Raw genomic sequence first — 26,809 nt, forward strand, 5'->3', positions numbered from 1 at the left:
TCACATGTAGGTTGGAATGGGTGACAGTGTGTGAGCTCAGGGTGGGCGCGGAGGGAGTGATTTCACACAGGCACGCACATCCGCAAGGGCGCAGGGGCTGGCTTCAGCGCGGATCAGCTGGGCACCTGGTCAGGGGAGCTCTTGGTTTCCATTCCCAGGACTCTTTTCATGTTATTCCTCATCCACTTGGTGACCACAAACGCATCGATGACACACGCGATTGCCGCTGTGAGACACAGGGACTGCCAGACACAAGACCACATGCGGGAAGGAAAGGTGGGGTTATTTTACAGCGCACCAGCAATATCTGGAACCTATCCCCATCCAAGGCGGGAGCTGCCGGCGGCCTCCTGCTCCCCTCTGACCCTCCACTACTCTCTTGATGTCTGCCCAGCTGGCTGCTGGGGGCCCATTCTGCCTCCCCAGAAAAAGGGATTTTGGAAAGGGTGGGTTTTGTTGCCAGTAGTGGCTTTGCCTGTGAGGCACCAGGGAAGGACCGGGGACGTGCACTGGCCCTAGAAGGCTCCAGGCAGGGGTGGGATCCCCAGAAGGCCTCTCAGAGGAAAGGACTCTTGGGCTATGTTTCAAAGGGCAGGAAGGAATTCCCAAGGGGACCGAATGGGAGGAGGAGAACTCTAGGCACTGGACTGGGGTCTCTAAGGAATCTCAGGTGGCCAATACCTCTGGAGCCACCAAGAGAGGGGGCAGAGTTGAAGCTGGGGCGGTGCAGGATCTGGGACTCTTATCACTTGAAGAGGTCAGGGATGAGACTCAGAAGGCCAGCTTGCTGTGGCCATGAGGGGAATGGAAAGAGAAGCAGGCTGGAAGCAGGGGGTGGGGCTGGGGCTGCTGCCATCCAGATAAGAATTGATAGAGATCTAGTGGTGGGAACCTCTGGCAGTAGAAGGCTGGGTTGCTGAATTAGCAGAGGGGGACCAGGGGCCCATGGCACCCAATATTCCCTGGTGCTCCGGGACTCTTGCCAGCCTTGGATGTTTCTCTTTGTGGTTAATTGATTTCTGGCTGTTTAATGAACTTTTCCTGGGCTGGTCTTGTCCCACCTGATCTGGGAGCTTAACTCTATCCTCAGCACTGAGCTCAGGCCTGGCACAATCCAATAGGATTGAGAGTTATTTACTGATTATGGAATGGATTAAAAGAACTTAAACTCTTTTGTTTTTCTGGATTAATTTCTGTCCCTATTGTTTAACTTCTTGAACCAAAGTCCTACCTCCCCACTCCCCCCATCTTCCAAGCATCTGATCTGCCATTTCTTGTGTTCTTCCATATGATGAGGGTTTGAGTCCCAGTTTGTCCCAGCCTTGTGACCCAGAGCAAGGGTTTTAACCTCAGTTCCTATATCTGTAAAAATGAGAATTTTGTAAAGATTAAGTTAAAATGTGCCTAACTTGGTACAGGGCATGTACTAGGCACTTCAACATGTGGTAGGTTTCTTTCTTCCTTCCTGGATAGGCTGGGTTACTCACTTTTGACAATGCACCTTTTTTTCCCCCTACAATCCCTCTTTTCATCTGTATTTTTTGGGGTTGGGGGACAGGGTCTTGCTGTGTTACCCAGGTTGGAGTGCAATGGCATGATCATAGCTCACTGCATCCTCAAACTTCTGGGCTCAAGCGATCCTCCTGCCTTAACCTCCCCGAGTAGCTGAGACTACGGGCACGCTTCACCACACCCGGCTAATTTTATTATTTTTTGTAGAGATGGGGTGTCTCTATGTTGCTCAGGTTGGTCTCAAACTCCTGGCCTCAAGCAATCCTCCTGCCTTGGCCTCCCGAAGTGCTGGGATTATAGGCATGAACCAGCGTGCCTGGCCTCATGTCTTTAAAATAGAATTCTCTAGTCTAGAAAAAAATCAATCTTATTTATAGGCAAAAATATCTTGTTTAACATTTCAAAATAGTACGGACAGTTCTCAAAAGGGGTTCAGCAGACTCTTGTTTTCATACCTATTTGGAAAGTACACATAAGAGTTAAGATTTTCATGTGCTTAGAGTTTGTGCAACTTCACATCATCTGAAGAAATCAGTGCATGGAGGAAAAGGGGTGGCAGTAGGTATTTTGTTTGGTTAATGACAAAATGATAGTGTGCCAGTTTCCTTTTTCAGAGACTTGGAATGTTGATCTTAAATGGAGTCATGAAGGCCTCTACTTACCCCTCCAACATAGAATAAATGCCTTCTTTCCTTTTCTTTCATAGTCAAGATGGCAACTACTAAAAGGAACACAGCTGAAATGATACTGTTGATAAGATCCTGTAATACAGAATTGAAAATTATCAATTTTACATGAAAATATAATTGCATAAAATATTTAAATTGGTCAGTTACCTATCTAAGGAGGGATGCCTTTTTAAAACTTCCCTTTGATTAAGAGGAACCCTCAGAGGCATAATTCTTACATCTTCCAGAGATATGAGTTGATGTGATTTTAAGGTCCTGGATAGGACTTGTCTGCAGAAAATGGGTTTATTTTCATTAAAGAACACCATAAGGCCTCGCGAGGTGGCTCATGCCTGTAATCCTAGCACTCTGGGAGGCTGAGGTGGGAGGATCGCTCAAGGTCAGGAGTTTGAGACCAGCCTGAGCAAGAGTGAGACCCCTGTCTCTACTAAAAATAGAAAGAAATGATTTGGATAGCTAAAAATATATATAGAAAAAAAATTATCCGGGCATGGTGGCACATGCCTGTAGTCTCAGCTACTCAGGAGGCTGAGGCAGAAGGATTGCTTAAGCCCAGGAGTTTGAGATTGCTGTGAGCTAGGCTGATGCCAGGGCACTCTAGCCAGGGCAAAAGAGCGAGACTCTGTCTCAAAAAAAAAAAAAAAGAACACTGTAAGGAAAAAAAAAGGTGGCAACTTTTCATCAGATTTTTCTTAAAGGGCATAGGAAAGTGAGTATGAAAAAACCTAGTGGTCTAGGGTCCTAGCCCAAATGGCCCCCTATAAATATGATTTTTTGGGAGAGTCTTATATTTTAATGTAAATTCTGCATTCTATTCTTTACCATATTTGTTTTAATATAACAATAAAATTTTAGATTATCACTTTACTGATTTAATTCTACTCCCAAATCTGCTGGTAAAACCAATGCTTTGAAAATTGGGTCACATTTATTCTGTGAGTTCATGTGTCCTAAGAACACACAAATCCATCTGAAGAGTAGGCCTGATATTCTGGAGTGAATGGCTGTGCTGTTGACTTTTGCTCTTTCCTGAGACATGGCCATGGAGTCTGGCCTGATGTCTGCAGGGTCCTTATGTCCTTCCTTCTGCATTTCAATTGGATTTAACTACTGGGTTCTTTAACTGCTAGCCTAACCTGCTTCTTTGTGTGCTGAAATAAAGGGTGAGGATGAGTGAGTGGGTGTGCCCCTCTAAGTAAGCAGAGGCTGAACTTCAGTGGCAGAGCAGTAATGGAAGAGAGAGTACTTAACATTTCACTGACACCAGTGTCTGCGGAGGGGCAAAAGCCCAGGGCGATGAAACCATAATATAGCCCAGATACCTAATTTGAACATTTAAGTCTTTAAGTCTTGATGGCCTGACTTGGAAGTGGTAAGCCTGTCTGGTGCACAGCAAGGAGCACTGCCATCCAGTGTACGGGACCATAATGCCTCTACTGGAGCTCCCCAACGTGTCAAGGATTTCCCAGTTATTATCTCATTTAACCCTCAAAAAGTAATCCTCTAAGTCAGTATTTTTATGATCCCCATTTTGCAGAGGATGTAATGGAAGCTTAGAGTGTTTTTTAAAGTCGCCTAATAGTGAATAGCTGGGAAGGAGTGGAATCAGAACTCCCTATTGCTTCCCATCAGGGACACCAAAATGAAGAAGTGAACTATCCCCCTATGCTGGAAGTGCAGCATCTAATCCATGTTTGGCATTTTCCAAGAAATGAGTCTGGAGGGTCAAAACAGTAGGGCACATATAATTTGAGAGTGATTTTTGTTGATGAACTCTTTTGGCCTGCCAATTCCTAGATGTGTGACCTGGGGCATGTTTTATCACCCCTCTGCCAGCTTGCTAATTTTTATTATGGGCATAATAACTGGGATGCATTGGGCTGATCCCAGGCATAGTGAATCTGAAAGCATCTGATAATGAGCCTAGCATCTAGTAGATAGTGGGAGTGCATCAAGGCACAGATTCATGATATCTGCCCTCAAAATGTGTATAAATAGTAAACTTCTGCAAACCCCAGGTGTTCCTCCTATTGAGGTTAGCCAACAGGGAGCCCTTTTATGGAATGTGACTTGACTCTTGGAAGGGCACAAATGCTGACTGTTTTTTGGCACCTGATGGGTTACACTGGTACAGGGGCATGGAGCAGGGCTGGTGAGGATAGGAAGTCAGTCCCAGCTGGGTTCTGCAGGCTGAGAGGTCTGCCCACAGTAGGCAGGCCTGACTGAGGCAGGTACAATGGTTTGCAGCTTTGCAGAAAGCTTAGCACCTGAGGATTGTGTAAACCAAGCTATTCAAAGATGTGAAAGAGGATTCTTACAACTAAGAAGCGGAGTGTACACTTTCAAAAATCAAAATTAACAAGCTGTGGTCCTAGATCATTGAGAATTTAAGTGAAGCAAATTAATAATTTAGTAATAATAGGCCAGCTACAGACTAGGCCCAGCCAATCTTTGACTCCTTGTCATAATTTTGTCTCTTCATTAGGCTACTGGATGTTATAGTTTTACTCTGGTTCTTACTTACAAAGAAGTGCTCTCTTGAACTGTCCCTGGGAGCTCAGGTTTGCCCCGTACCTAACATTTCTATTATAGCTCACATTTATTGAGCACTTACTATGTGTCATGCACTGTGCCAAGATGTTAACATGTGAACTCATTTGATTCTCACAACAAGCTCGCATTGTTTCTAATTTACAGATGGGTAAGCAACTTGCCGAGGGTTGCTCAGCCAGTAAGTAGCTATGACTCTTGCCAGTTTGACTTGAATGCCCAAGGGACTTCTTCCTGACTAACCCTCCTCTCTTTCGCCTTAGACACAGACCCTCTTATTGGCTTTACCTGGACAGGGAGACAGATATCCCTGATGGCTGGGTTAAAATTGCAGCTGAGCCTGGCCATGTGCAGGACTTCTGCTTTCCCCATAAATGCCATCCTTACTCATTATCTTTTTCTTTCTGCCTAGACTAAATACGCTATTGACTCAAGTAGCCTCCTCTGACTAAAATAAGAAATGTTTGTCACTTGACTATAATTTTTCCATAAAGCTCCCAAATTGTTCTTTGAGATGTACAAAATTGTGTAGAATTATAACTGGGAAAGAAAAAGATGCCTTAATGGTGAATGCTTATTATTTTTAAAAAACTCTGAATATTAGAAAGTTAAGCACTTATAATTTGTTTTACAAAATGTAGTATTTATAATAGGAATTTACAGACAATGAACATTATCTAGTACTCAACTAACTGCAACTTTCATTGGTTTCATTTGTCCCTGGAGTTCTTTTTACTTTATTTTATTTTATTTGTTTATTTATTTATTTTGAGATAGAGTCTTGCTCTGTCGCCCCTCCTAGAGTGCAGTGGCATCATCATAGCTCACCACAACTTTGAACTCCTGGGCTCAAGTAATCCTCCTGCCTCAGCCTCCTGAGTAGCTGGGACTACAGCTGTGTGCCACCAGGCCCAGCTAATTTTTCCCATTTTTAGTAGAGATGGGGTCTTGCTCTTGCTTAGGCTGGTCTCAAACTCCTGACCTAAAGTGATCCTCCCACCTCTGCCTCCCAGAGTGCTAGGATTACAGGTATAAGCCACCACACTCAGCCCTGGAGTTCTTTAAATGCATGGCAGAGTCTGCTTAGAAATCGCCAGGATTTCTGTTTTTCATTAATCTTATTTGAAGGGGACATTACTTGTTACTTATAAATGTAAAAACATTGCTGGTAGTTTTGGAATCATCACTTCTATAGAGTTTTACTTTACAATAAGTTTATTATATTCTTTTTAAAAAATTGCTTTCTATTGGCAAAAACATCTGCTTGACCAGAACTCAGGTTCTCTGACCATGCTGGATTATATTGTTTTACAATGTGGAAGTGTTAAAATATGGGCTATTCGGAATACAATAATTATAATTCATACTTTCTTGGGTATATTGGCAGATGACACTAGATTAGGGTAGATAAAGTTGATAACTCTAAATAGAAAGACAGTGTGGTGGGGTGAGCAAAGTTGTACTGTTGCTAGCTTTGATGTAGAGTCATGCTGATAAAAAAACGGCTTAAATTTTAAAATGTTAGATTAGCACTTTATTTGCTGATTTAATTCCAATCCCAAATTTGCAGGTAAAACCAATGCCCTGGAAGTTGGGTGACATTTATTCTGTGAGTTCACATGTTCCAAGAATGCATAAACCCATCCAAGGAGCAGGACTCACAGGCCCTAACATAGGTTAGCGGCTGAGAGCTGGACCTGCGCCCCCCCCAGAGTGTCAGGGTCCCTGGCACAGGGCAGCTGTAACTCAGAAACTTAGTGTGGGTCCCCAAGCCCTTGCTCCATCATCTGTTCAGAGAAGGCGGCCTTGACAAAATACGGTCCCAGGGCCCACAGATCTCAGCAGGTCACCTGTATCTGAGGCCAATACTCTTCTTGAGGCTTCCCTGCTGAAAGTCCAAAGCCTTGATGTATCAGACTTTCTATTTACCTCCCTGGTGGGGAACTGTACCCTTACCCCTTTGTCAAATAAGAATTGGAATGGGGAAATAAGGAAGTCTATCCTTGTAGGAGACTTTAAGTTAGAAATCACCACTTACCCTAATCCTAGACCTTTCCCTAATCAGTACTCCTTACCCTAATCCTATACGTCCCGGGAACCAAACCGTCTTGCACGAAGAAAAAGGCTGAAAGGAAATGGCAGCTGTGCATCTTGGACACATCTTGTCTGGGGGCAAGCCGTTGAGCCTATGCAGAGCTTGAAAAGAGTTCCAGTATGAAACAGGCTGTGTGTTCTGTGGCTTCCCACAATGACCTTGCGATAAGGTCCCAAGTGGTTCCTGTAGCTTGAGGCTAACAACATCTCCAAGTTCATCTACCCTCTGAAGTGCCAAGTCATCACCTTCTAGCACCAATACCCTCATTAAAGTAGCACATCTCCTGCTGTGCCAAGACCTCTCTATTAACACCCAGTGGTAGCTACTTGTCCCTCTGAGAAATCATTTACGTACATGTCTTTCATCTCATGGGATCTGAAAGGGCAGATTAGAAAGGAAGAGACTGGATGGGAGAAGAGAACACAATTTGGGTCTTGTTTTAATGGATTTTTCTCAAAAACTTCCAAATCAGTTAGATCACTCACCATCTGACCTACTGTGTGGTTGCTCAATATGTGTGCTGTTAGTTTATTGAACATCAGAATAACTGGGCAAAAGATGTAGCCTCACTGAGTTCCTTACCTTAAGGGAGAATGGACATAAAGAAGCCATCACAAGACAATAGTTTCGAAAGAGCTTGGACTTTAGAGTCAGATCTGGGCTCAAATTTGAGTTTCAATGCACCTACATATGACCATGGGCAATTTAATCTCTCCAATCCAACTTTCTCATCTGTTAAATGGGGGGTGAGGGATGCCTACAACCTCATTGGGTTGTTGTGAGGATTAAATAAGGTAATATATGAAGAAGTATCTGGCACATGGTATGTGCTCAAAAACCGTTACTTTACCTTCCCTTCTTGAAAATTTCCATGGACAGAGATTTTAGTTTCCCCTCAGAAACCTCTCCGTGGGTATAGCTGTCCATAACTAACAGGGTCTTCCATATGTCCAATTACAGTTGCTGGTATTTTGCTTTGTCTGCTTCCTGTCGCTTGGCACTCTGTGGGACAGAGAGAGCTCAGCAGCCTTTTCAGAAAATCCCTCACACATTTGAAGAAAGTATTTGAGTTTTAGCTCAAAAGCAACCAATACTACTTTAAGGTTAGAAAAACATGCTCTGAGGAAGGGGATGTGGAAGAGGCCTAAACTCTGAGTTGGGATTGTTCATATCGCACGACAGAATGGCAAAAGCCACCCAACTACCTTATGGGGTCTGACGGGTTGTTTTTCTTTTTGCACATTTTGTATTGAGTGTTCACTTTGTGCCAAGGACACACACATTTAAATGTTTCAGGAACCCTGAGGTAGTTATCATCACCACACTTTTCCTTCTCTGCATTTCTTAGGTGGGGAAACTGAGGCTAAAGTTTGCATAGCTAGTAAGGTGGCAGGGTCAGGAACTGGGCCCATGTCTGCCTCTGGACAAAACTGTACTGCCTCTCTAGTCTAAGACCTGAGAGATTAGCTTCAGGACTTTTTTCAGTTGGTAAACAGTGTACAAGGATGGAAAAAGCTATTGAAGGAGGCTGTGCAATGTCTTTCTGGATTGTCTGCCATATGGCACCCCTTTGAGTGTATGGACCCTTAACACACACCAAAAGGTTGACTCCGCAATCTTTCAGGGGATGCACAGTAATTTTCTACAACTCTGTCATGTCAACTCTTGCTTTGAGGGGGATGTTTGTAATCTGTTAGAGTGCTGTAGGAAAAGTGGAAGCATACACTGTTTTAGAAGCAATGGGTAAGATATGTGTTTAACTACTGAATGTATTAATTAAAATTTTCTTTAGGACAAGCTGAAAGTATTATGTTTTTAGGACCACATGAGGGATTTTACACTCAGAGCTGGAAGTGGGAATGTGTGTTGGCCCTCCTCTTGGGTGTCCCAGGAATCTTTCTGGGTATTGAGTTAGGTTTTCTCCCAGGACTAGGGCAACACCCTAACTGTCACAGTTCAGCTATGTCCTTGTCTAGAGAGATAGCTCTGTTGTTTTCACTTGAGGAGAGCCCTTACTCTGGGATTGAGGGCAAAGCTTATAGGCAAATCATGAAAATGAACACTTACAAGTAAGGGCCAATGTAAATAAGTCAGCAAGTGGTGAAGGGTTAGCATATATATTAGAATAAAAAAAAGGACAATGATGGTTTCCAGAACTGTGATTGCGATATATGACTCATTGGCTTGAATGATGATGAAACAGGCTAATGCTCCTATGGTAAACCCCTGCAATAAAAGAAATAGGATTTTGTTTAATGTACATGGCTATTAAAAAAATTAATTGTCAGAATGTAAATCTGATTATATTGCAGTTGCTTGTATTGTGTTGCACATACACTGTTAAAATTTCTTTCTTTTTTTTTTTTTGAGACAGAGTCTCACTCTGTTGCCCAGGGCTAGAGTGCCATGGTGTCAGTCTAGCTCATAGCAACCTCAAACTCTTGGGCTCCAGTGATCCTCCTGCCTCAGCCTCCCGAGTAGCTGACACTACAGGCATGTGCCACCATGCCCGGCTAATTTTTTCTATATATTTTTAGTTGTCTGGTTAATTTCTTTCTATTTTTTAGTAGAGACGGGGGGGGGGGGGGAGGGGGGGTGTCTCGCTCTTGCTCAGGCTGGTCTCGAACTCCTGACCACGAGCGATCCTCCTGCCTCAGCCTCCCAGAGTGCTAGGATTACAGGCGTGAGCCACAGCGCCCGGCCTAAAATTTCTTATATTTTTAAGAAATGAAACAATACATGCAAATAATAAAAATGCACACAGAAGGGTAAAAACATATCCATTTCTTTCTCTTACTCCAACCCAACCCTAGTCTCTGTTCTTAAAAGTAACCACTATTAACAGTTTATATTTCATACTGGAAAGAAGTATGTATACATACTGGTAAAGTAAAGTAAATAGATATCGATTTTTTTTTTTTTTTTGAGACAGAGTCTCTGTTGCCCAGGCTAGAGTGAGTGCCGTGGCATCAGCCTAGCTCACAGCAACCTCAAACTCCTGGGCTCAAGCGATCCTCCTGCCTCAGCCCCCCGAGTAGCTGGGACTACAGGCATGCGCCACCATGCCCGGCTAATTTTTTCTATATATATTTTTAGCTGTCCACATAATTTCTTTCTATTTTTAGTAGAGACGGGGTCTCGCTCTTGCTCAGGCTGGTCTCGAACTCCTGAGCTCCAACGATCCGCCCGCCTCGGCCTCCCAGAGTGCTAGGATTACAGGCGTGAGCCACCGCGCCCGGCCTAGATATCGATTTTGATAGAAAGAGTAAAGTAGAGCCTCAGTTTTCTTTCCAAACAGCTACTGATTATCTCAACATCATTTACTAGGAAATGCCGGTATTACCCCCATTGATCTGAAATCCAACCTTTATTGTATACTAAATCCTCAGATGTATTTAGGTCTCTTTTGAGAATATTCTTTCCCATTGAGTTGCCAATTTCTTCTCTAGTACTTTTAAAATTATAGACAATTCATTTTATATTGTGTTATTGTTTGACCTAGTTCTCCCTTTATTACTTATTCTCAGACTAGTGTTTTTTTAAAATATCTCTCGAGAGTTTTAAAGTTTTCTTCATACATGTGTTTCATACTTTATTTCATTTACTCTTAGATATTTGATCATTTTGATTGTTGCAAAAAGAAATATTTTCTTATATTTTAAGTGGTTGTCTTTTAGTTTTACTTCATTTAAAGCTTTTATTTATTAACTCAATAATGAGTCACCTAACCAAATTATCTTGCTCTAAATTGTTTACAGTTGATATGAGATTTTTTAGATATAATCATATCAGCTTAAAGAAATTATATATTTTGCCTCTTATTTTCAAATATTCTTACTTCTTTTTCCTAATTGGAATGACTAGTGTTTCCACAAAACCACTGAATAACAGTGTTGCTAGTAGGCATCCTTTTTTTCCTTCATTTTAGTGGGAATACTGCTGATGTTTTATTAAATATGAGGCTTTTAGTTTACAATGTTTATTTTTATAATGCCAATGAAATTTCTATGTATTTCCATTTTACTGGTCTCCCTTTTTTCTTCTTCTTGGAAATCAGGGATGAATGTTGAATTTTGTCACGTGTGTTTTGCCCTCTATTGGATATAATCTCATACTTTTTTCCTTTCACTTACAATATGGTAAATTATTTTAATAGAGTCCTAATATCGAATCATTTTTGTTTATTCCTTGTGGTATATTTTTCAGAAAGTACCGATGAATATTTTCTGCTAATATAATAATATTTTGCTTTGATACAAGTGAGATCTCTATTTCATTTTCTTTTTCTCAGCTTGGTCAGATTTTGCTATCAGTGTTATACTGTCTTTCTTCTTTCTCTATTCTTTGATAAAGTTTGAGTTGTGTCAGAATTACATCCAGTGAAAGTTTAACTTGTGAAGAAGTCTGGGCCTGATGCATTTTTGAAAGATCCTCATTTGATAAAGTTATTTTCTTCTGTGTTTATATTGGTCTGTTTAGATTTTTCTCTATTCTGGGATCAGTTTCGGTAATTTATATTTTCCCAGAAAAATCAACCAATTATTCACATCTATTTGTTTTGCAAAGTACTCCTGCAGATCCTTTCAGTTTTATCAGCGTTTGTGATTATTTTCCCATTCTGGTTTTTAACTTTAAATATATGTCCTCTCTTCTTCCTTTTTTCCTTGATTATATTGGTTAGGGGTTTATCAATTTAATAGGCCTTTCAAATGACTACTATTGTATTGATCGCATCTATTATTTTTGTTTGCTAATTTACTAATTTCTGCTGTTATCTTTATTGCTTCCCTAAATCCCTTTATTGGGGGAAACCTGAGAAATATAAAAGACATGGGGGGAAAAAAGCCAAATTTAGTAGTAAGAGTTGAGTGTGTGTGTGAGGGAAAGGGGGATGGGGAGGAAAGGTGTCCCAAAACAAAGGTGAATGGCAAAGCAAATTAAGGAAGTTTCTGGAGGTGACACCCCCTCGGCCTCACTCCAGGAGGCCACAGCCAGCCTACATCTGCCCAGCTAGGTCACCAGCTCTCTGCTCACCATTCTCAGGATCTTCAGCATTCCAGTGGGTGAGAAGAAAAAACGTTTGAGGCTGTCCCTGAACTTCTCAGGGACTTTGGCCCGGCCCTCAGCTCGCTTTTTGACCGCCTCCTCCTCAGCATACTTTTTGATCTCCTCAGCAAGCTTTTTGGTCAACTCCTCGTCGGCAGGCTTTTTGATCGTCCCCTCTTTAGTACGCTTTTTGACCATGCCCTCCTTTGAGCCCTTGGACAAACCCTGTGCAGAGGGCTTTGATTGTGCGCTTTGGACAGACTGCTTTGGCAGTGCGATGCGCACTGCACGAACCGAGCCTTTGGCTTGCGGCTTGGCTTGCGGCGGAGGTGCATTGGGACGCGCCAGGGGTGTGGGAGGCTCCGGTTGCAAGTTCGCTGAAGGTGCCTTGGCAAACTCACGTCTGGTGGCTTCAGGATCCATGGTGGGTCCCCAGGGCCTGGCCGTGTCAGGCTTGCCCTGCAGGTCGGAACCAGTGCCACGGCGGCGGCTGGTTCTCCCCTGGGAAACAGCTTCGCGCCACAACGGCTGCTGGCCACCTACCCGTCGCGCGCACACCCTTGCCGCCCCGCGGACAAGGTGTGCCTTCCAGCTCCTCTTGTCATCACCCCGGATGCAACGCCATTGCCTAACCCTGGGAACTGAAAGTCTCTGCAACTCCATCCCTCTGAGCTGCCAGCCAGCCAGGCAGGAAGGGAATTTGAAGAACATTTAAGGGCGGTCCCAGTGCATTCTTCCCTGCCACCCAGGCCCTCAGTGCTCTCAGTGCTGCCCTTGGAGGTTATAGTAAGGCTGAATGCCGGGCATAGAATTTGGAAATTCCTTCCTCCAGCTTCCTTATTGAGATTAAAATAAGAACAACTGCAGAAAATACATGGAAGAATAAAGAAATGTGCTTAATACTTAGTATCAAACTAAAAAGCAATATACAATTACAAAACAACTTTTTATTTACGAACAGTCTTTTTCTGATAAGGACCACTTGGATTGAACAGAAGCTTTCGGTAAATAAGGGCCCCATCGGCAAGACAGGCCACTGCTGCCAAGAATCCAAACGCCTGGGAAGAAAAGACACCTTTGTTACTGCCCCAGCCATGGTCCCAACTTCTGTTATTCACACAAGTTTCAAATGGTCCCCCCACCAGATTCCTCTTCTGCTAGGGTACTGGGATTGCTCCCTGTGCTGTACCTAATAATAAAATGGGAAGGACTTTAGAGATCATCTTAGTCTCCTCATTGCTAAGTTTCCCAGATACCTGTCTACAGAAAGGGAAAAGATAATTTAAATGAGCACAAATACTTTAGTGGTGTGGGCTCTGAAATAAAACCTGTCTGTGTTTACCTCTTGACTTGTTCCTGCATGTATTCTTTTAAGCCTTACTGATGATATTTAGTTATCAATCAACATACCTATCCCTCAGCATTCAACTATTTGATTTCCCTATTGCCAAACTCTGCTGAAAAAAGGGTCAAAGTTAACACTAGCTCAAGATTAAATCATGGGGATCATAGCTATGATAAAAGCTTCAGAGAACTGGAGTGTAAGATGATCCTAAGTGAATCCTCAAAGGGTGGGCTACATCTGCTTAAGGGGTGGGATTCTAAACAGGCCTTTGGAAAATAAGATTGAGGTAACGGCAATAAGCTAGCATATGAATGGGCCTTGAGATACTCTGATGGCTATTTGAGAGCTGGTGCCTGGGATGGAAAAGGAGGATGTCACTCTTTGCATGCCATTTAGTTAGCTTCATCTAGTGGCCAGGAAGTCTTGCTTGAGCCTGTAGTCCTAGATACTCTGAAAGTTGAGGTGGGAGGATTGCTAACTGAGTGTATGGAGGGCAAACGGAGGTGGGGAGGAAACGTGTGGCAAAACAAAGGTGAGTAGCAAAGTGAATTAAGGAAGCTTTCCGGAGGTGGCACCCCCTGGGCATCATTCTCAAGGCCACAGCCAGGCTGTATCCACCCAGCTAGGTCACCAGCTTTCCACTCACCATTTCCAGGATGCCACACACAGCTCTCACAGCTCCTTTCCCAGCTGGAGTCTTAAGCCACTGCCTCCTAGGTTCTAACCACACTGAATATCTCCCGTCATTCTTTTCATGACTCTGGCATTCTGCATATTCCTGGTTCCTACACCTGGAACCTTTTCCCTATTATTCCCTTTGTTCTTGGCAAACTGCAATTCCACTGCCAGAGAGAGATAGTTGTTCCCTCTTTTCTGTGACCTGTAGCACTCTGTCAACAGCTTATATACAGCTGTTTGCACTTCTGTGTTAGACTCTAACCAACTTGAGGATACGGCTCTCATTCTAGTTCAGTGCTATCCAAAAGAAACATAATGTGAGTCACCAATGTAAGCCACATAATTAAGATTTTCTTTTTTTTTTGAGACAGAGTCTCACTCTGTTGCCCAGGCTAGGGTGAGTGCCGTGGCATCAGCCCAGCTCATAGCAACCTCAAACTCCTGGGCTTAAGTGATCCTACTGCCTCAGCCTCCCGAGTAGCTGGGACTACAGACATGCGCCACCATGCCCAGCTAATTTTTTGTATGTATATTATTAATTGGCCATATAATTTATTTCTATTTTTAGTAGAGACGGGGGTCTCACTCTTGCTCAGGCTGGTGTCGGACTCCTGACCTCGAGCGATCCACCCGCCTCGGCCTCCCAGAGTGCTAGGATTACAGGTGTGAGCCACTGCACCCGGCCATAATTAAGATTTTCTAATAGCCACATTAAAAATGTAAGAAAAAAACAAGTGAAATGGATTTTAATAAATTTTATTTGGCCCAATATATCCAAAATATTATCATTTAACATGTCACCAGTATAATAAAGTTATTAATGAAATATTCTACATTCTTTTTTCAGGTAATAAGTCTTTGAAATTTAACGTATGTTTTATACTTCCAGCTCATCTCAGTTCAGACTAGCCACATTTCCAGTGCTCAGTAGCCACATGTGTCTAGTGGCCACCGTACTGAACAGCACTGCTCTATACTTTGTCAGCACCTGCCAAAGTGTACTTAAGGGAATGAATAAATGACTGAGCAAATAAGTGAATGAAAGTAAATCCTATGCCTGGTATCTTTGTCTTCATAGTAGAGGGATAAGATTATCTTTAAAAACTGGGAGAAACTGCTGATGTAGCACTGTCTCATTTCTAGAATAATTCTGATCCCTCATGAAGTCACTTAGAGCCCAAGGGAGATGAAAACCATGGGTTCTGACATATGTGGCTGTCCGAGAGTGGTAAGTTCTCCTAAGCAGCCCATACTACGAAAAAACAAGGAACTAGGAGGAAGATTTATTTAAGAAGAATTTCTAAGTCAATTCTCTAGATCAGAATCTATAGAAAAGCCCAATGATTTTGAATCTCCTATAAGAAATCTCAGAAGAATATCATATAGAACTGTAACTAAATCACATGACACATATTTTGGCTTGCCTTCTATGGTAAAAATCCAATGGAACTGAATTGCTTCTCTTCAAGCACTATTCAAAATCATCTTTTAGTTGCAAGGTTTCCTGCTAACATTCCCTTACCATAAAGATATGCTCCATTATAGTCTGTCTATAAGTCCATCCTAAGAAGGATCTGAACAGCTCAAAACAGTCTTTCTCATCTTAATGAGTGCTACGTATCCTTTTCTTTAAAAGGAAGAGATATGAAACTCATCCATCATGTTTTCCTTTTGCTTGACAACTGGTTTCTCAGAGCTAACTGTTATAACTGATTCTAGCAGATTTTCTCAGTCTAATCTAGTCTTATATACTGAAAAGAAGTATGTAGGAACCTCTTTCTTTGGTTAACTCCAGTTCTAGAACAAAATTCTATTCCTTCATGTTAATCATGGAAAGCATTTATACACTCAGAATATTAAGCCAGTCTGCATGGTTCCTAAGCCTAGGAACCCCAAGATTTCCATTCTTACATCTGTTTGTCAAAAATTTGCATTATGATCAAACCCAAAGAAACAAAACTCCACTTACCCCTCCAATGACTATCAATGTTGTCGTTTCTGGTATCAGTGCCAACACAGATACAATGACCAGGAATACTGTTGTTACCAGTGAGTTGATAATATCCTAAAAACACAGAATAGGGAGGTCAGCTTTACTAGACCATCAAGCAATGCTAAAAACACCCAAATGGGTCAGCTCCCGAAAGATTTTGAAAGTTTCCTTTTAATAAACAAATTTATTGAGTGTATGCCTTTCAGGAAACCAAAATGCCACAGTAAAATGACAACTATACAGTATTTGGTCTATAATGACATCTAGTGGTTCTCTTTTACCTTTAGTACACCAATCATTTACTTAACAAGCTTTTATTTCTTTTTTACTTAACATAAATGTAGTTGCAGAGAGAACTGATCTGGTTTGGAAAGAAAGCGGCTGATGTATTATGTAGAAGGTTTAAGGCAGAATGGGTACTCTGAGAAGTAAAAATGCTCATTTTTAATAATATAAGAAAATGTGGAATAGTTTACACTATATATCAAACTTCACGTTACTAAAACGCAATTAATAAAACTTAAAACAGCGTATATTTAAGAGAAAGTGGCAATTTTCAGGAAAACTCCTATATACACCTATATGCAATGGCCAGCCAATTATGTTATTATTTCTGATGATGTAGAAATAATAATTCTCGTTCCTATAGCAATTTTCCAAAAGGAAGCATATTCTTTATGAACTGTGGCATTAAGAAGTGCAATTTATATTTTTGAATGAATGTATAATGTGGGAAAGGTAAATACATCTTTATTTTAGAAATGGTTTATGTATGTTTGCAGATAACTGTAGGCAGGAAGGAATTGTTAGCACAGAAATACCAAACTTCAAAACTCTGGTAACTCAGATAAGTCATTATTAAAAAGAAAAGTATGAAGAGGTTCAATGGGGCAGGGAAAGATTAGATACACTTAGGAAGAAAAAATTTCTCATATGTAGGCAATATTGAGACCAGCTATCCCAGGTTAACTCTGGTCTGTGCAGGATATTTTGTCTGCTTCAAGGCAACAGATCACACCTCTACCTCAAGCAGGCAGCTCTGCCTCCTGTGAGCAATTTGGGAAAGAATTTATAGATGGCTTTGGATAAAAGTGGTGTTCTAGGGAGCATAGAGAATAGGAAAAAAAAATGATATGCCTGTCCTGGAACATCAACGATCCTTAATAGTAATTTAAAACACTGCCATGGAGTAGAATGTAAATTTAATTACAAAAATGGATATTTCAAAGAGACTTTGAGTCTGTACTTAGATACCACCTCAAAGCCCTGCGTTGGCTCATTTTGTGTGTTTTCTGTCATTTGGACACTTGAGGGAAACAGTTAGAGAAGACTTGCTCTACAGATTGTATCATGGACTGCAACTTTGGGACAATCTGAGTGCAGATGACCAAGCACTCTCCTGTCAGCAAAGGTAATAGCTATCAGACGGCAGTACTTACGACTTACCTTCTCTCCACCTACAGATTAAGTGGAACCCTTCAGCCATCTTTGTGTCCTTCATTTTAAAGAGTCCCAGGCAACTTCTCCAGCTGTGTTCTGGCTCCCATTCCACTCTGCAGGGACCTTCCTCTATTCATCACCTTTCTTTGTCCTTGGCCATATTTCTTCAACTCAGTGCTGCCCCCTCTAGTTGTATCCTTCCTTCCTTCCCTGCTCAGTTCCACAACTTCCTGTCACCTGACACAGGCAAACTACTCTGGAAAAGGTCACCAGAAGCCTCTCTATTAATACAGCCAGCAAATATATATATTTTAGTACTTATCTTTCTCTCTTTACATGTGACATTATTCACCACTCCTTTCTTCTTGAAATGCTCTCCTCCCTTGGGCCCTTTCTTTTTTTTCTTTGGCTACTCCTACTTCTCATCCCATATGTTGGTGTTGGCCAGTTTTGCCTTCAGCTCTCTCCATACTCTCTCTGAGCCATTTTGGCCAATCTGAGCTCAGATTCCATCACCAGGTGATGACTCCCAAAGCCGCAGCTCTGGCTCCTGTAAACTTCAGACTTGTTCTCAACATTTCCACCTGAATATCCCATAAGCATCTAAAACCTAATATTTCTCAAACTGAACTCATTACATACTGCTCTCCCCTACCTTCCTTAAACCTTTTCTTCCTATCTCAGTATCCTCTCAAGGTATGTAAACTGATCACTCTCCTACTTAAAAACTTTCAAAAGCTCTTAATAGCCTTTGGGTTAAAGCCCAGAGCACACAAACCTTGCATGTCCTGATCCCCCTGCTGCCTCAAGCCTCCACTTCTTCCCCCTTTCTCGTTCATAACTCAATACCCCAGCTGTTCAGAGCTACCTGCAGGTCCTGGAGAGTCATGCTCTTTCTCTACCTGGAACCTCCTATGTGCTACTGCTTCTACTGGGAAAGCCCTTTCTCTTCCCTGTATGAGACTACTGCTAACTACTTTCATCCTTCAGCCTTTGGTTCAGGTAGCTTTTCTTTACAAGCCTACTGTGACTTAGTCTCCTTCCCTGGCTGGGTACATCCATCCCATCCTGGGTATATGTCTATTACACCAGTAACAAAATCTGGGATTAGCAGATACTTAACATTTGTTGAATAAATAATTTCATTAGATCAAGATCAGGGAGGAATCTGGGTTTCATAATGGAGCAAAAACTTAGTTACCCATGTAGCACCATTTCTAAGAGATTAAAATTCAGTAAAGTTTGGTCCTCAGAGATTTGGAGACTACTCCTTTCAGTATGTTACGCATAAGCCACTCTCTCTCAGCATATTCTATCATATTAAACTTGGGGCTCCAAGTTTATTATTGGGTCATGTAAGAAGCTCCAGAGAATTATTATAGTTTGGAGAAAAAGAAAAGCTAAAACATGTTAGTTTTATTAAACCCTGCAGAAGCAGAGTGTGAAGAAATATACAAAATTTTTTTTAATCATCCAGACTCTCCTGATATACACCTTTTTGAGTACAAGATCAAGATATGGATCAGTTTTGTCATCTCCTTCAGGAAATCCTTAGAATAATTTAGTTTAGCCCTTTCTGCCACTAAGTGAGGGCCAACTAAGGGAGGTCTGTAATCTCTTTTCCTAGGCCTTCCTCTAATCAGGTCCAGTTCTAAAGTATAGATCAAGTAGAAGTTTTGAGAGGTGCTATGAAGACTCTATTTCACAGCTTTTCCCTTTTGGGACTTTTAAAGCTTGTATTAGCCTGAAATGCTCACCACTGGCCTCCAAAGGTGGTTCCAGAAGGTACTACTTTAAGGCATGCTTATGGTTTCAGAACAGCTCTAAAGTTCTCTTTCCTTAATAGGAGTTATCAGCTTGGATATCAGAACTTTGGGATCCAAGATGATAAGTCAAGTGTAGCAGAGGATGACATGGCAGCTATCAGTCCAGCCAAAGAGGGGAAGGGCAGCAGGGGGACTTAAGAGGGAGACCTATGGAGACAGGTTGCTGGGGATGAGACCTAAAAAAGGAGAAGTGAATCACTCAGTTTTTCCTAGAACCAGGTTCTAGTCCAGGCTGAAGGGTTATACAAACTTTAATTAGTATCTTCAACCTGCCTATTTTGACAGTTTTCAGAACCATTTTGGCATTCTATTGGGCAGTTATTTCTAATGCTATGCATACAGTAGGTTGAAGTTTATATGCTACAAAATATGAGTTAACATTATTTAGCATTAATGATTACAGACATTTTCAAGTGAGATAACATTATGCTTTATTCAGCCTCCCCAATTAGTTTGATTTTCCCTTTAGTGATCAGGGATGTGTGAGGATAGATACTTGTGTACCTGCCTCCATCTCCATCCCCTGATTTTGAGGCCATATCAATATGCATTTAAAAGGGAGGTAAAGATAAGAATGTGCTATAATTTTATTAATGTGGTCCTAAATTTAAATTTCTTTAGAAGATCTACACTTAAGTGAATTCTAACACAAGGATCAGCTATATCTTCTAATAGATGGAACACACAGAATTTATGCTCTGTGGCTACTGTGGATCCCTGAGAACCTACCCCAAGGACAATACAGAATACATTAGCAGTAGGTAGAGTTCCTCCTTCCTAAGTCTATCAGAGTTTTAGAGAAAAGGTTTAAGAGAACTGAAGAATACAGTTTATTAAAATGTCTCACTATGGTAGCAAAAAGTAGTTAAATTTTGAGGATGAGACTGAATACTTACAAGTAAAGGCCAAAATAACCACTTCATTAATCGATCAAGTCTGAGTATATATAAAATTATGAAAAAGAAAATAATGGCGACTTCAAATCCAGTGATAACAACGTATGGTTCTGGAGCTTGTGCGACGATAAAAAAGACCATAGATGTCACAGTTAGTGCCTAGAAGAAAAAAATCATAATTTATTCAATGACTGTGAAATACAAATTTAAGCTGTAGAAACAATTTCTAAAGTAACTAAATAAATGAGTTCCTGCCACATACACACACACATAAAAGAGGCATACTAAAATGTATTGACTTCTTAGTGTTTAAGAGGACTCGGTGTTCCTCCCTGTTTTAATCCTGACTAATTACTCCACTTGTACTTCTGATATCATCACTTCACAAAATAGTGCCCTTGATCTTTTCCCACCAAATATCTCCTTTCCTTCTTGTACCTTCCATCTGTCCTCCTCTGCTAGCTTCTTTCCTTGTCATCCTATGAACTTAAAACGCACATACACAACCCCCCCTTCCTTTCATCCTGCTCCCCATAGAAACTCTTCTGTTTTCTACTTCTTGTTACACTTCTCAAAAAAGTCTGTCTCAAAAAATCGCTGTCTAAAATTTCTTACCCATTCATCACTCAACTCTTAGCAATCTGGAATCTACTGTCAAACTTAAACTTACCATGTTGCCATAAAAATACTGAGGAAGAAAGTTTAAAACAAATTATTGGAGAAAAACAACTCTATGTTTAATAGCTTTATTACCAAAAAGTACCACTTTTTACATAATTCCTTTTACCTAAATGAAATGCAATCAGAATTTAAGATATTTTAAGTGAAAAAAAAAAAAAAAAACCCTGAAGATACCCAATCTGACCCAATTTCTTCATTTCCAAATGAAGATACGGATCATGGCAATGTTAAGTCAGTTGTTAAGGGAAAAAAATGAGCTTATGGGTCCCAGTCTCTTTGTGTTTTTGGTAAATGGTTTGACCAAGAGTCTTCCCTTGGCTACACTTTTATGATACCCTATCAGCTGGTAACATCTACATACTCATTTTAAATTTAAATTTATACAGGCTACTTATTCATAATTCTTTCAATTACTTTATTAGTGTAAGAATACCTTACTTTTAAATTTCTAAATGAGTTGGTTTGACTACCAATAACTAGGTACTCAATAACTTCATTCTTTATAATTAATACAATTACTAATAGCAACATGTCATCTCAAACTACTCCATTTACTCTACTGAATCAAAATCTTGAGTTCATGGATTATGAAATAAAAGGTCACCTTTTCAGTCCCCATCCTCTCTAACCTTTTTGTACCATGGTAATTGGCATTGGTGATTACTCCACTTTCTTAAAATTTCCCATGATTTCTGTCACATTGGGTTCTTCCCTGATCCATATTTACAGTTATTACATCTTTCCTAAGCTCTTGGCCTTTGTTTCCAGTTATCTTTTAAATGGCCCACTAATATCTCAAACATTTCTCCATCATTCCATGGAAACTGCTTTTGCTAACATCATTGATGATTTCGGAAGCACTAAATTTAACAAATGTTTTTCAGTCCTTATCCAAGTGGACTCCTATGATTTATTTGCCATTAGCTGTCCTTCCTCCTACTACTCGACTCTTTTGGCTTCCATGTCATCTTTTCTAATTCTTAAACCTCAACTGTTCTCTCTTGGTTGGTTCCTCTCCTTTCATCCACCCCTTAAAATCTGGCATTCCTCTGAATTCTGTTCACATTCCACTCAATGAATCTGGGTCTCTGTCTCTGGTCTGTCCTCTACATTTCACACATAAACAGCCATTTAGAATCCTCATCTGGATAATCTACAGAAATCTCAAATTCACAATGTCTAACACTGAACTCATCTTGCCCATTCCTCTCGTATTCACAACTTCAATAGGCAGTACCACATCTACCTTATCACCCACGCTAGGAACCCAAGAACACTGTTATGACTCATTCCCCACAACTGATGAATCATCAAGTACTGCTGACTTAATGCCTAAACATTTTGGGAGCTCCTTCCTCTTCATCCTTAGAACTACTTCAGGATCTTTTCCTGAAGTATCTTTTCCTTGAACTACCATGACAAAGATACTACAGTAAAATTCCTAAAGTGTAAATTTGTTAATGCATTTCTTCATCTATTTAAAATCCTTCAATGGCTTTTCATGGTCTTTAGAACATAGCCTACCTCTCACCAAGTATTTAAGGTCTTCCATGATTCAGCTCCTATCTACTTCTCTAGCAAAGACTTGCTTCACAATTTACCCAGAGGATAATTCCAATGTTTAATTTTCAGTCCTAATCTTACTTGAACTATCATCAATATCTGACACATCAATATCTGACACCATACTCTTGGTTTTCTCTACCTCTCCAAATGTTCCTTTCATTATTCTTTGCTGGTTCCTCCTCTACTCCCCAATCTCTTAATGTTGAAGTGTTCCAGGGCTCTCCTCTGCTCTAACTACACTCCTCTCTTTTTGACCTCATCAGTATGATGATGTTAAATTACCTCTATTTCTGAAGCCTGGCCTCTCTACCAAAATCCAGTCTTGTCTATTCCAACTCTCCATTCAATATTGACTTGGATGTCTAACAGATAACTTTAATTTAATATTGAAATCCAAAACTGAATTTCTGATCACCTCTCACACTTGCTTTATCCATCAGCTCTCCCATCTCAGCAGATGACAACTCCATTCTTCCAGATGCTTAGGCCAAAAACCTTGGCGTGATCTTGGATTCCTCTCTTTCTTTCACCCCACATCTGTTTCATCTGCAAATCTTACTGGTGCCACTTTCAAAATACTATATCCCAAATGTGATCACTTCTTTCATTACCTACTCTGCTCCTACCAGCCACCAAGTGGCTGGTCTGAGCTACCATCATCTCTTGCCCAGATTACTGCAATTGGTCTCCTTGGTTCTACTGTTGCCCCTGCAGCAATCCCTTTTTGTCCCTCCATACCAATCTATTGTCAACATATCAGCAAGTGTATTTTTTTGAAAGAATGTGAGTTAGATCATATACTCCTTTACTCAAAACCTTCCTCATCCCCATTGTGTTCCTCTTGCTCACTCTACTCCAGTTATACTGGTTTCCTTGCTCTTTCTTGATCCCTTCAGGCACATTCCTGACATAAGGCCATTACACTGGATACTCTCTGCTTTAAATATTCCTCCTCCTATAGACATTCTCCTAGCTGACTCCCTCACCTCACTCAACTCTTTGATCACCTGTCAACAAGGCCTAACCTGATCATTCTATTTATTATTGTAACCTGTAACCTTCCTCTCCAACTCCCTCTCCCCTTACCTGGCTTTACTTTTCTCTTGTTCTACAGCACTTACCACCTTCTAGAATATCATGTAATTTATTTACTGTGTTTGTTTGTCTTCCCTGCACTCCCACCCTAATATGTAAACTCTATGAGGGCAGGGATCTTTGTTTTGTTCACTGATATTTCTCAAGAGCCTGAAACAGTGGCATTCCATAAATATTTGTTGAATGAATAATTGAGGTGACACTCAACTTTTTAGAGTTCACTGCATAAATCATGTTGTGTTTTTTTTTTTTTTTTTTTTTTTGCCTTTGTTCAGGTAGCTTTCCCTTAGAGCCAATCCTGAAGAATTTTCTGACATCTCTCTTTATTTCTTTGGTTAGATGTCTCAATTCTGTGCCCTATCTCCACCTTATCACACATTATAGCTATCTGCTCATATGTCTGTCTCCTTGACTAAAGTGAAGAACTCCATGAGTCAGGGACTTTTGTTCTGGTTCATCTTTGTTGTTCAGGTCCTAGCCCAGAGTTTGGACCACGTTAAATACTCAAATGGTTTGGTGAAGCAATCGATATGTCAAAAATTAAGTCTTGGCCAGGCGAGGTGGCTCACGCCTGTAATCGTAGCACTCTGGGAGACCGAGGCGGGAGGATTGCTCAAGGTCAGGAGTTTGAGACCAGCCTGAGCAAGAGTGAGACCCCGTCTCTACTAAAAATAGAAAGAAATGATCTGGACAGCTAAAAATATATACAGAAAAAAAGTTAGCCGGGCATGGTGGCGCATGCCTGTAGTCCCAGCTACTCGGGAGGCTGAGGCAGTAGGATTGCTTGAGCCCAGGAGTTTGAGGTTGCTGTGAGCTAGGCTGATGCCACGGCACTCTAGCCTGGGCAACAGAGTGAGACTCTGTCTCAAAAAAAAAAAAAAACAAAAAAACAAAAACAAAAACTAAGTCTTTCTCACAAAACCCTGTTTCTCCTCCAGTGTTCCAGAGCTTTCAGTATACCTGACATCAAATTACAGACCTTCGGGTCCCTTTTTCCCTGATAAAATACTCCTAACCAAAAGTAATTTCTCCTTCCTTTGACTCCAAAGTGGTTTTCTAAACCTCTTTTATGTATTCTAACTTTTATCATACTATAGCTATCTCTCACAATCGCAGACACTCAGGGTGGGAAGGATCTTACACGCACCGTAAATCTGAGTCTCCTCTACAACATCCTCACCAAACGCTCATCTACGCCCCTTACCTTTACTGTCTGGGAAGGTTTACTGCCTTCCCAAGTGGCCATCTAATTTTGGGCCCTTTCCCAATATAAAATTCTTCCTCATACTAAGTGGAAATGTTTTCCTGTAACTTTTAACTATTTTATTTCCACCCCTCTCCTACATACCAATCGACTCCTTAAAATTTAAAACAACGCATGTCTTTCTGCCCCTGAAGTTTTCACTGTTTGAATTTCTGTGACAGACTCTTCCAGCTATGAAAGTCTCCACTTTTCTAAGGAGCCAGGTCACTTTCCTCTGAATGATGCTTCCCTTTCTCCAAACCTTTGTTCAGAACTGACCGCAATGCTCCCGAGAAGCCTGAAGCCCTAGAGAGCGGCAGTTTCCCTCTTGTCCTAGCTCTGGACCGTGTCAGCCTTGAGGTCGGTCACATCAAACGGCTGACTGATTTTAACAGTAAGTACTCACAGCACCCACTGAAACACCAAGCACTTTTTTTTTTTTAAAAAAAAAGTCTTTTGGGCTCAGTGGTACAGCTGCAGCTGCCTCGCCTGCTAACCCGGGTCCCTGACTCGGGGGTCCAAGCACAGGCCATTCGGGTGGACCTCCTGAGTTTGATTTATGAGCGTGGCCCTGAACGGTGCGAGGGGGAGGACAGTGCCTTATCTCCCTCCTTCCCCCAGGGGGCAGAGCGAAACGCCTTGCCCTGCGGAGGCGCCGAGGAAAGCCGGGTTTCCGGTTCACGCTTCACAGCCACACCTCACCGCCCTGGAGCACCTCGCCTCCCGCCTCCCGCCCCGCGACCCGGCCCTCACCAGCCGCAGCATCTTCACGTGGCCTTTCACGCTCAAGCAGAAGGGGCGATGCTGTGCTTTCCGCTGCGCGGCATCCATCGCGCCTGCATACCCAGCAGTCGCGCTTCCCCTTCAGCCCTTCCCCTCAGCGCACCGCCCAACCAGTCCTCGCGCGCCGCCGACAACCGCCGCCCCGGCTGCGCGCCGCCCTTCTCGGCTTCCCGCCCTCGCGTGCGCATGCGCACGGCGCCGCGCCCTCCACCCTTTTGCTCATGCGCCACAGGAGAGCGGCCCGCTAGTTGCTCTAGCTCGGCCCTTTCTTCCGGCTTGGTCCTAGTACATCTGCGGGAACAACTGCTAGTTAACCGGCCCAGGGCTGCCTGGCACTAATGACCACAGGTCTCCAGCTCTCCTGAGGAGCTTTCCTCCCGGGAAGCGCTCCCAGGTTTGGGGGAGGGAGCAGGGACGGAGGCGAAGGAGAGAGGTCCAGGAATGGCTGTCCTGCTTCCCTAGACCTAGGGCATCTCAAATGCCACCCAGAGGATTTCCCTTGGTCACCCCGTCTAGAGTAGCCACCATCACTCCTCACCATATCATAAGAATATAAATTTCACAAAAGCAGGGACTCATCTGCCTGTCTCCTTGCAGGGTTCCCAGGGTCTGGCACACAGGTGTAGAGTGTGTGTAGCCGTAACTAATGGCCTGGGCCTGTCCCTGCTGCCCTCAGAGCTTCACAGTCTATTGTGTATACTCTTACTTTTGCCTCCCACTGGTGCTAGTTCTTTTCAGCTACTTGAATTTAATTTGTGTTTTTCACAATTGCTCCCATGAAGCCAGAGCTCTGAGTTCCATCTTGGAGCATTTCTCTTCAGGGATGTGAAGTGTATATCGCTCGTTTTATGTGGTTTAAATTCTGTCTTGGATAATTTGGCCATCACCCAGTCTGATTCAGATTTCTCTGGATCCTGCCCATCTCAGCCTTAGTTCATTTCATTCTGTTAAATCCGATCAGCAATTAACTTCCAACTAACTTCCAACAGCCGCACCCCAAATCACTCACAAAAATGTTGACCTTTATCCTGAAGTTTATTTCTGGAGAGCGCGCTTGCCCTTGCTAGGCCTGTGGCAGATATTCAGGAAGCAGGAGATGGGGTGGTGGCTTTCAGATAACAGATCTAGAGGCTAAGTGAACTCTCTGGCAAATGATTTCTCCCTGCCTAAGAGGCGACTGCCAGCGACTCAGAGAGGTGGGAAACCCTTCCACCCAAGCACTGGAGCTCTCACATACTGTCCAGCTCTGTCCGGTTACTGGGCCTGGGCCTGGGCCTGGGCCTGGGCCTGTTGAATTATACCTGACTCCCCCACACAAGGGCTGAATTAAAAAAAAAATTATTTTATTTTATTTAGAGACCAAGGTCTTGC

The 26,809-nt window shown here is 42.1% G+C and overlaps 1 protein-coding gene across 7 annotated transcripts; it reads right to left on the bottom strand.

Annotated features, from left to right (window-relative positions):
- Positions 1–7: 7 nt before the first annotated feature.
- On the bottom strand, positions 8–25,606 carry LOC123624980 (chemokine-like factor). 7 transcript variants are annotated; one of them, XM_045533141.1, is made up of 5 exons: positions 25,409–25,606; positions 20,071–20,229; positions 15,885–15,980; positions 2,175–2,273; positions 8–242 (listed from the first exon to the last, which is right to left on the bottom strand). In XM_045533141.1, the coding sequence occupies exons 1-5, from the start codon at positions 25,484–25,486 to the stop codon at positions 114–116; spliced, it is 561 nt and encodes a 186-aa protein (XP_045389097.1). In that variant the 5' UTR covers positions 25,487–25,606; the 3' UTR covers positions 8–113. The 7 variants fall into 7 exon arrangements, 6 of the variants coding, with proteins under 6 accessions (XP_045389097.1, XP_045389096.1, XP_045389092.1 ...); XM_045533140.1 differs by lacking the exons at positions 15,885–15,980; positions 20,071–20,229; positions 25,409–25,606 and adding exons at positions 8,914–9,072; positions 11,881–12,836 and having other exon boundaries at positions 114–242; XR_006730329.1 differs by lacking the exons at positions 8–242; positions 15,885–15,980; positions 20,071–20,229; positions 25,409–25,606 and adding exons at positions 7,697–7,848; positions 8,914–9,072; positions 11,881–12,836 and having other exon boundaries at positions 2,190–2,273.
- Between the last annotated feature and the right edge of the window lie 1,203 nt (positions 25,607–26,809).

This window comes from Lemur catta, chromosome 20 (assembly GCF_020740605.2).
Source record: "Lemur catta isolate mLemCat1 chromosome 20, mLemCat1.pri, whole genome shotgun sequence".
NCBI lineage: Eukaryota > Metazoa > Chordata > Mammalia > Primates > Lemuridae > Lemur > Lemur catta.

What these genes read in the sequence shown, in the direction of transcription:
- LOC123624980 (XM_045533140.1), bottom strand. Translation starts at nt 12,603, where the DNA reads ATGTTCTTCAAATTCCCTTCCTGCCTGGCTGGCTGGCAGCTCAGAGGG. An exon ending in TGCTGAAGATCCTGAGAATG is followed by an intron (nt 9,073 to 11,880) that starts GTGAGCAGAGAG and finishes CTTTTATTGCAG; the next exon opens with GGGTTTACCATAGGAGCATT. An exon ending in ATTTACATTGGCCCTTACTT is followed by an intron (nt 2,274 to 8,913) that starts GTAAGTGTTCAT and finishes TCTGTATTACAG; the next exon opens with GATCTTATCAACAGTATCAT.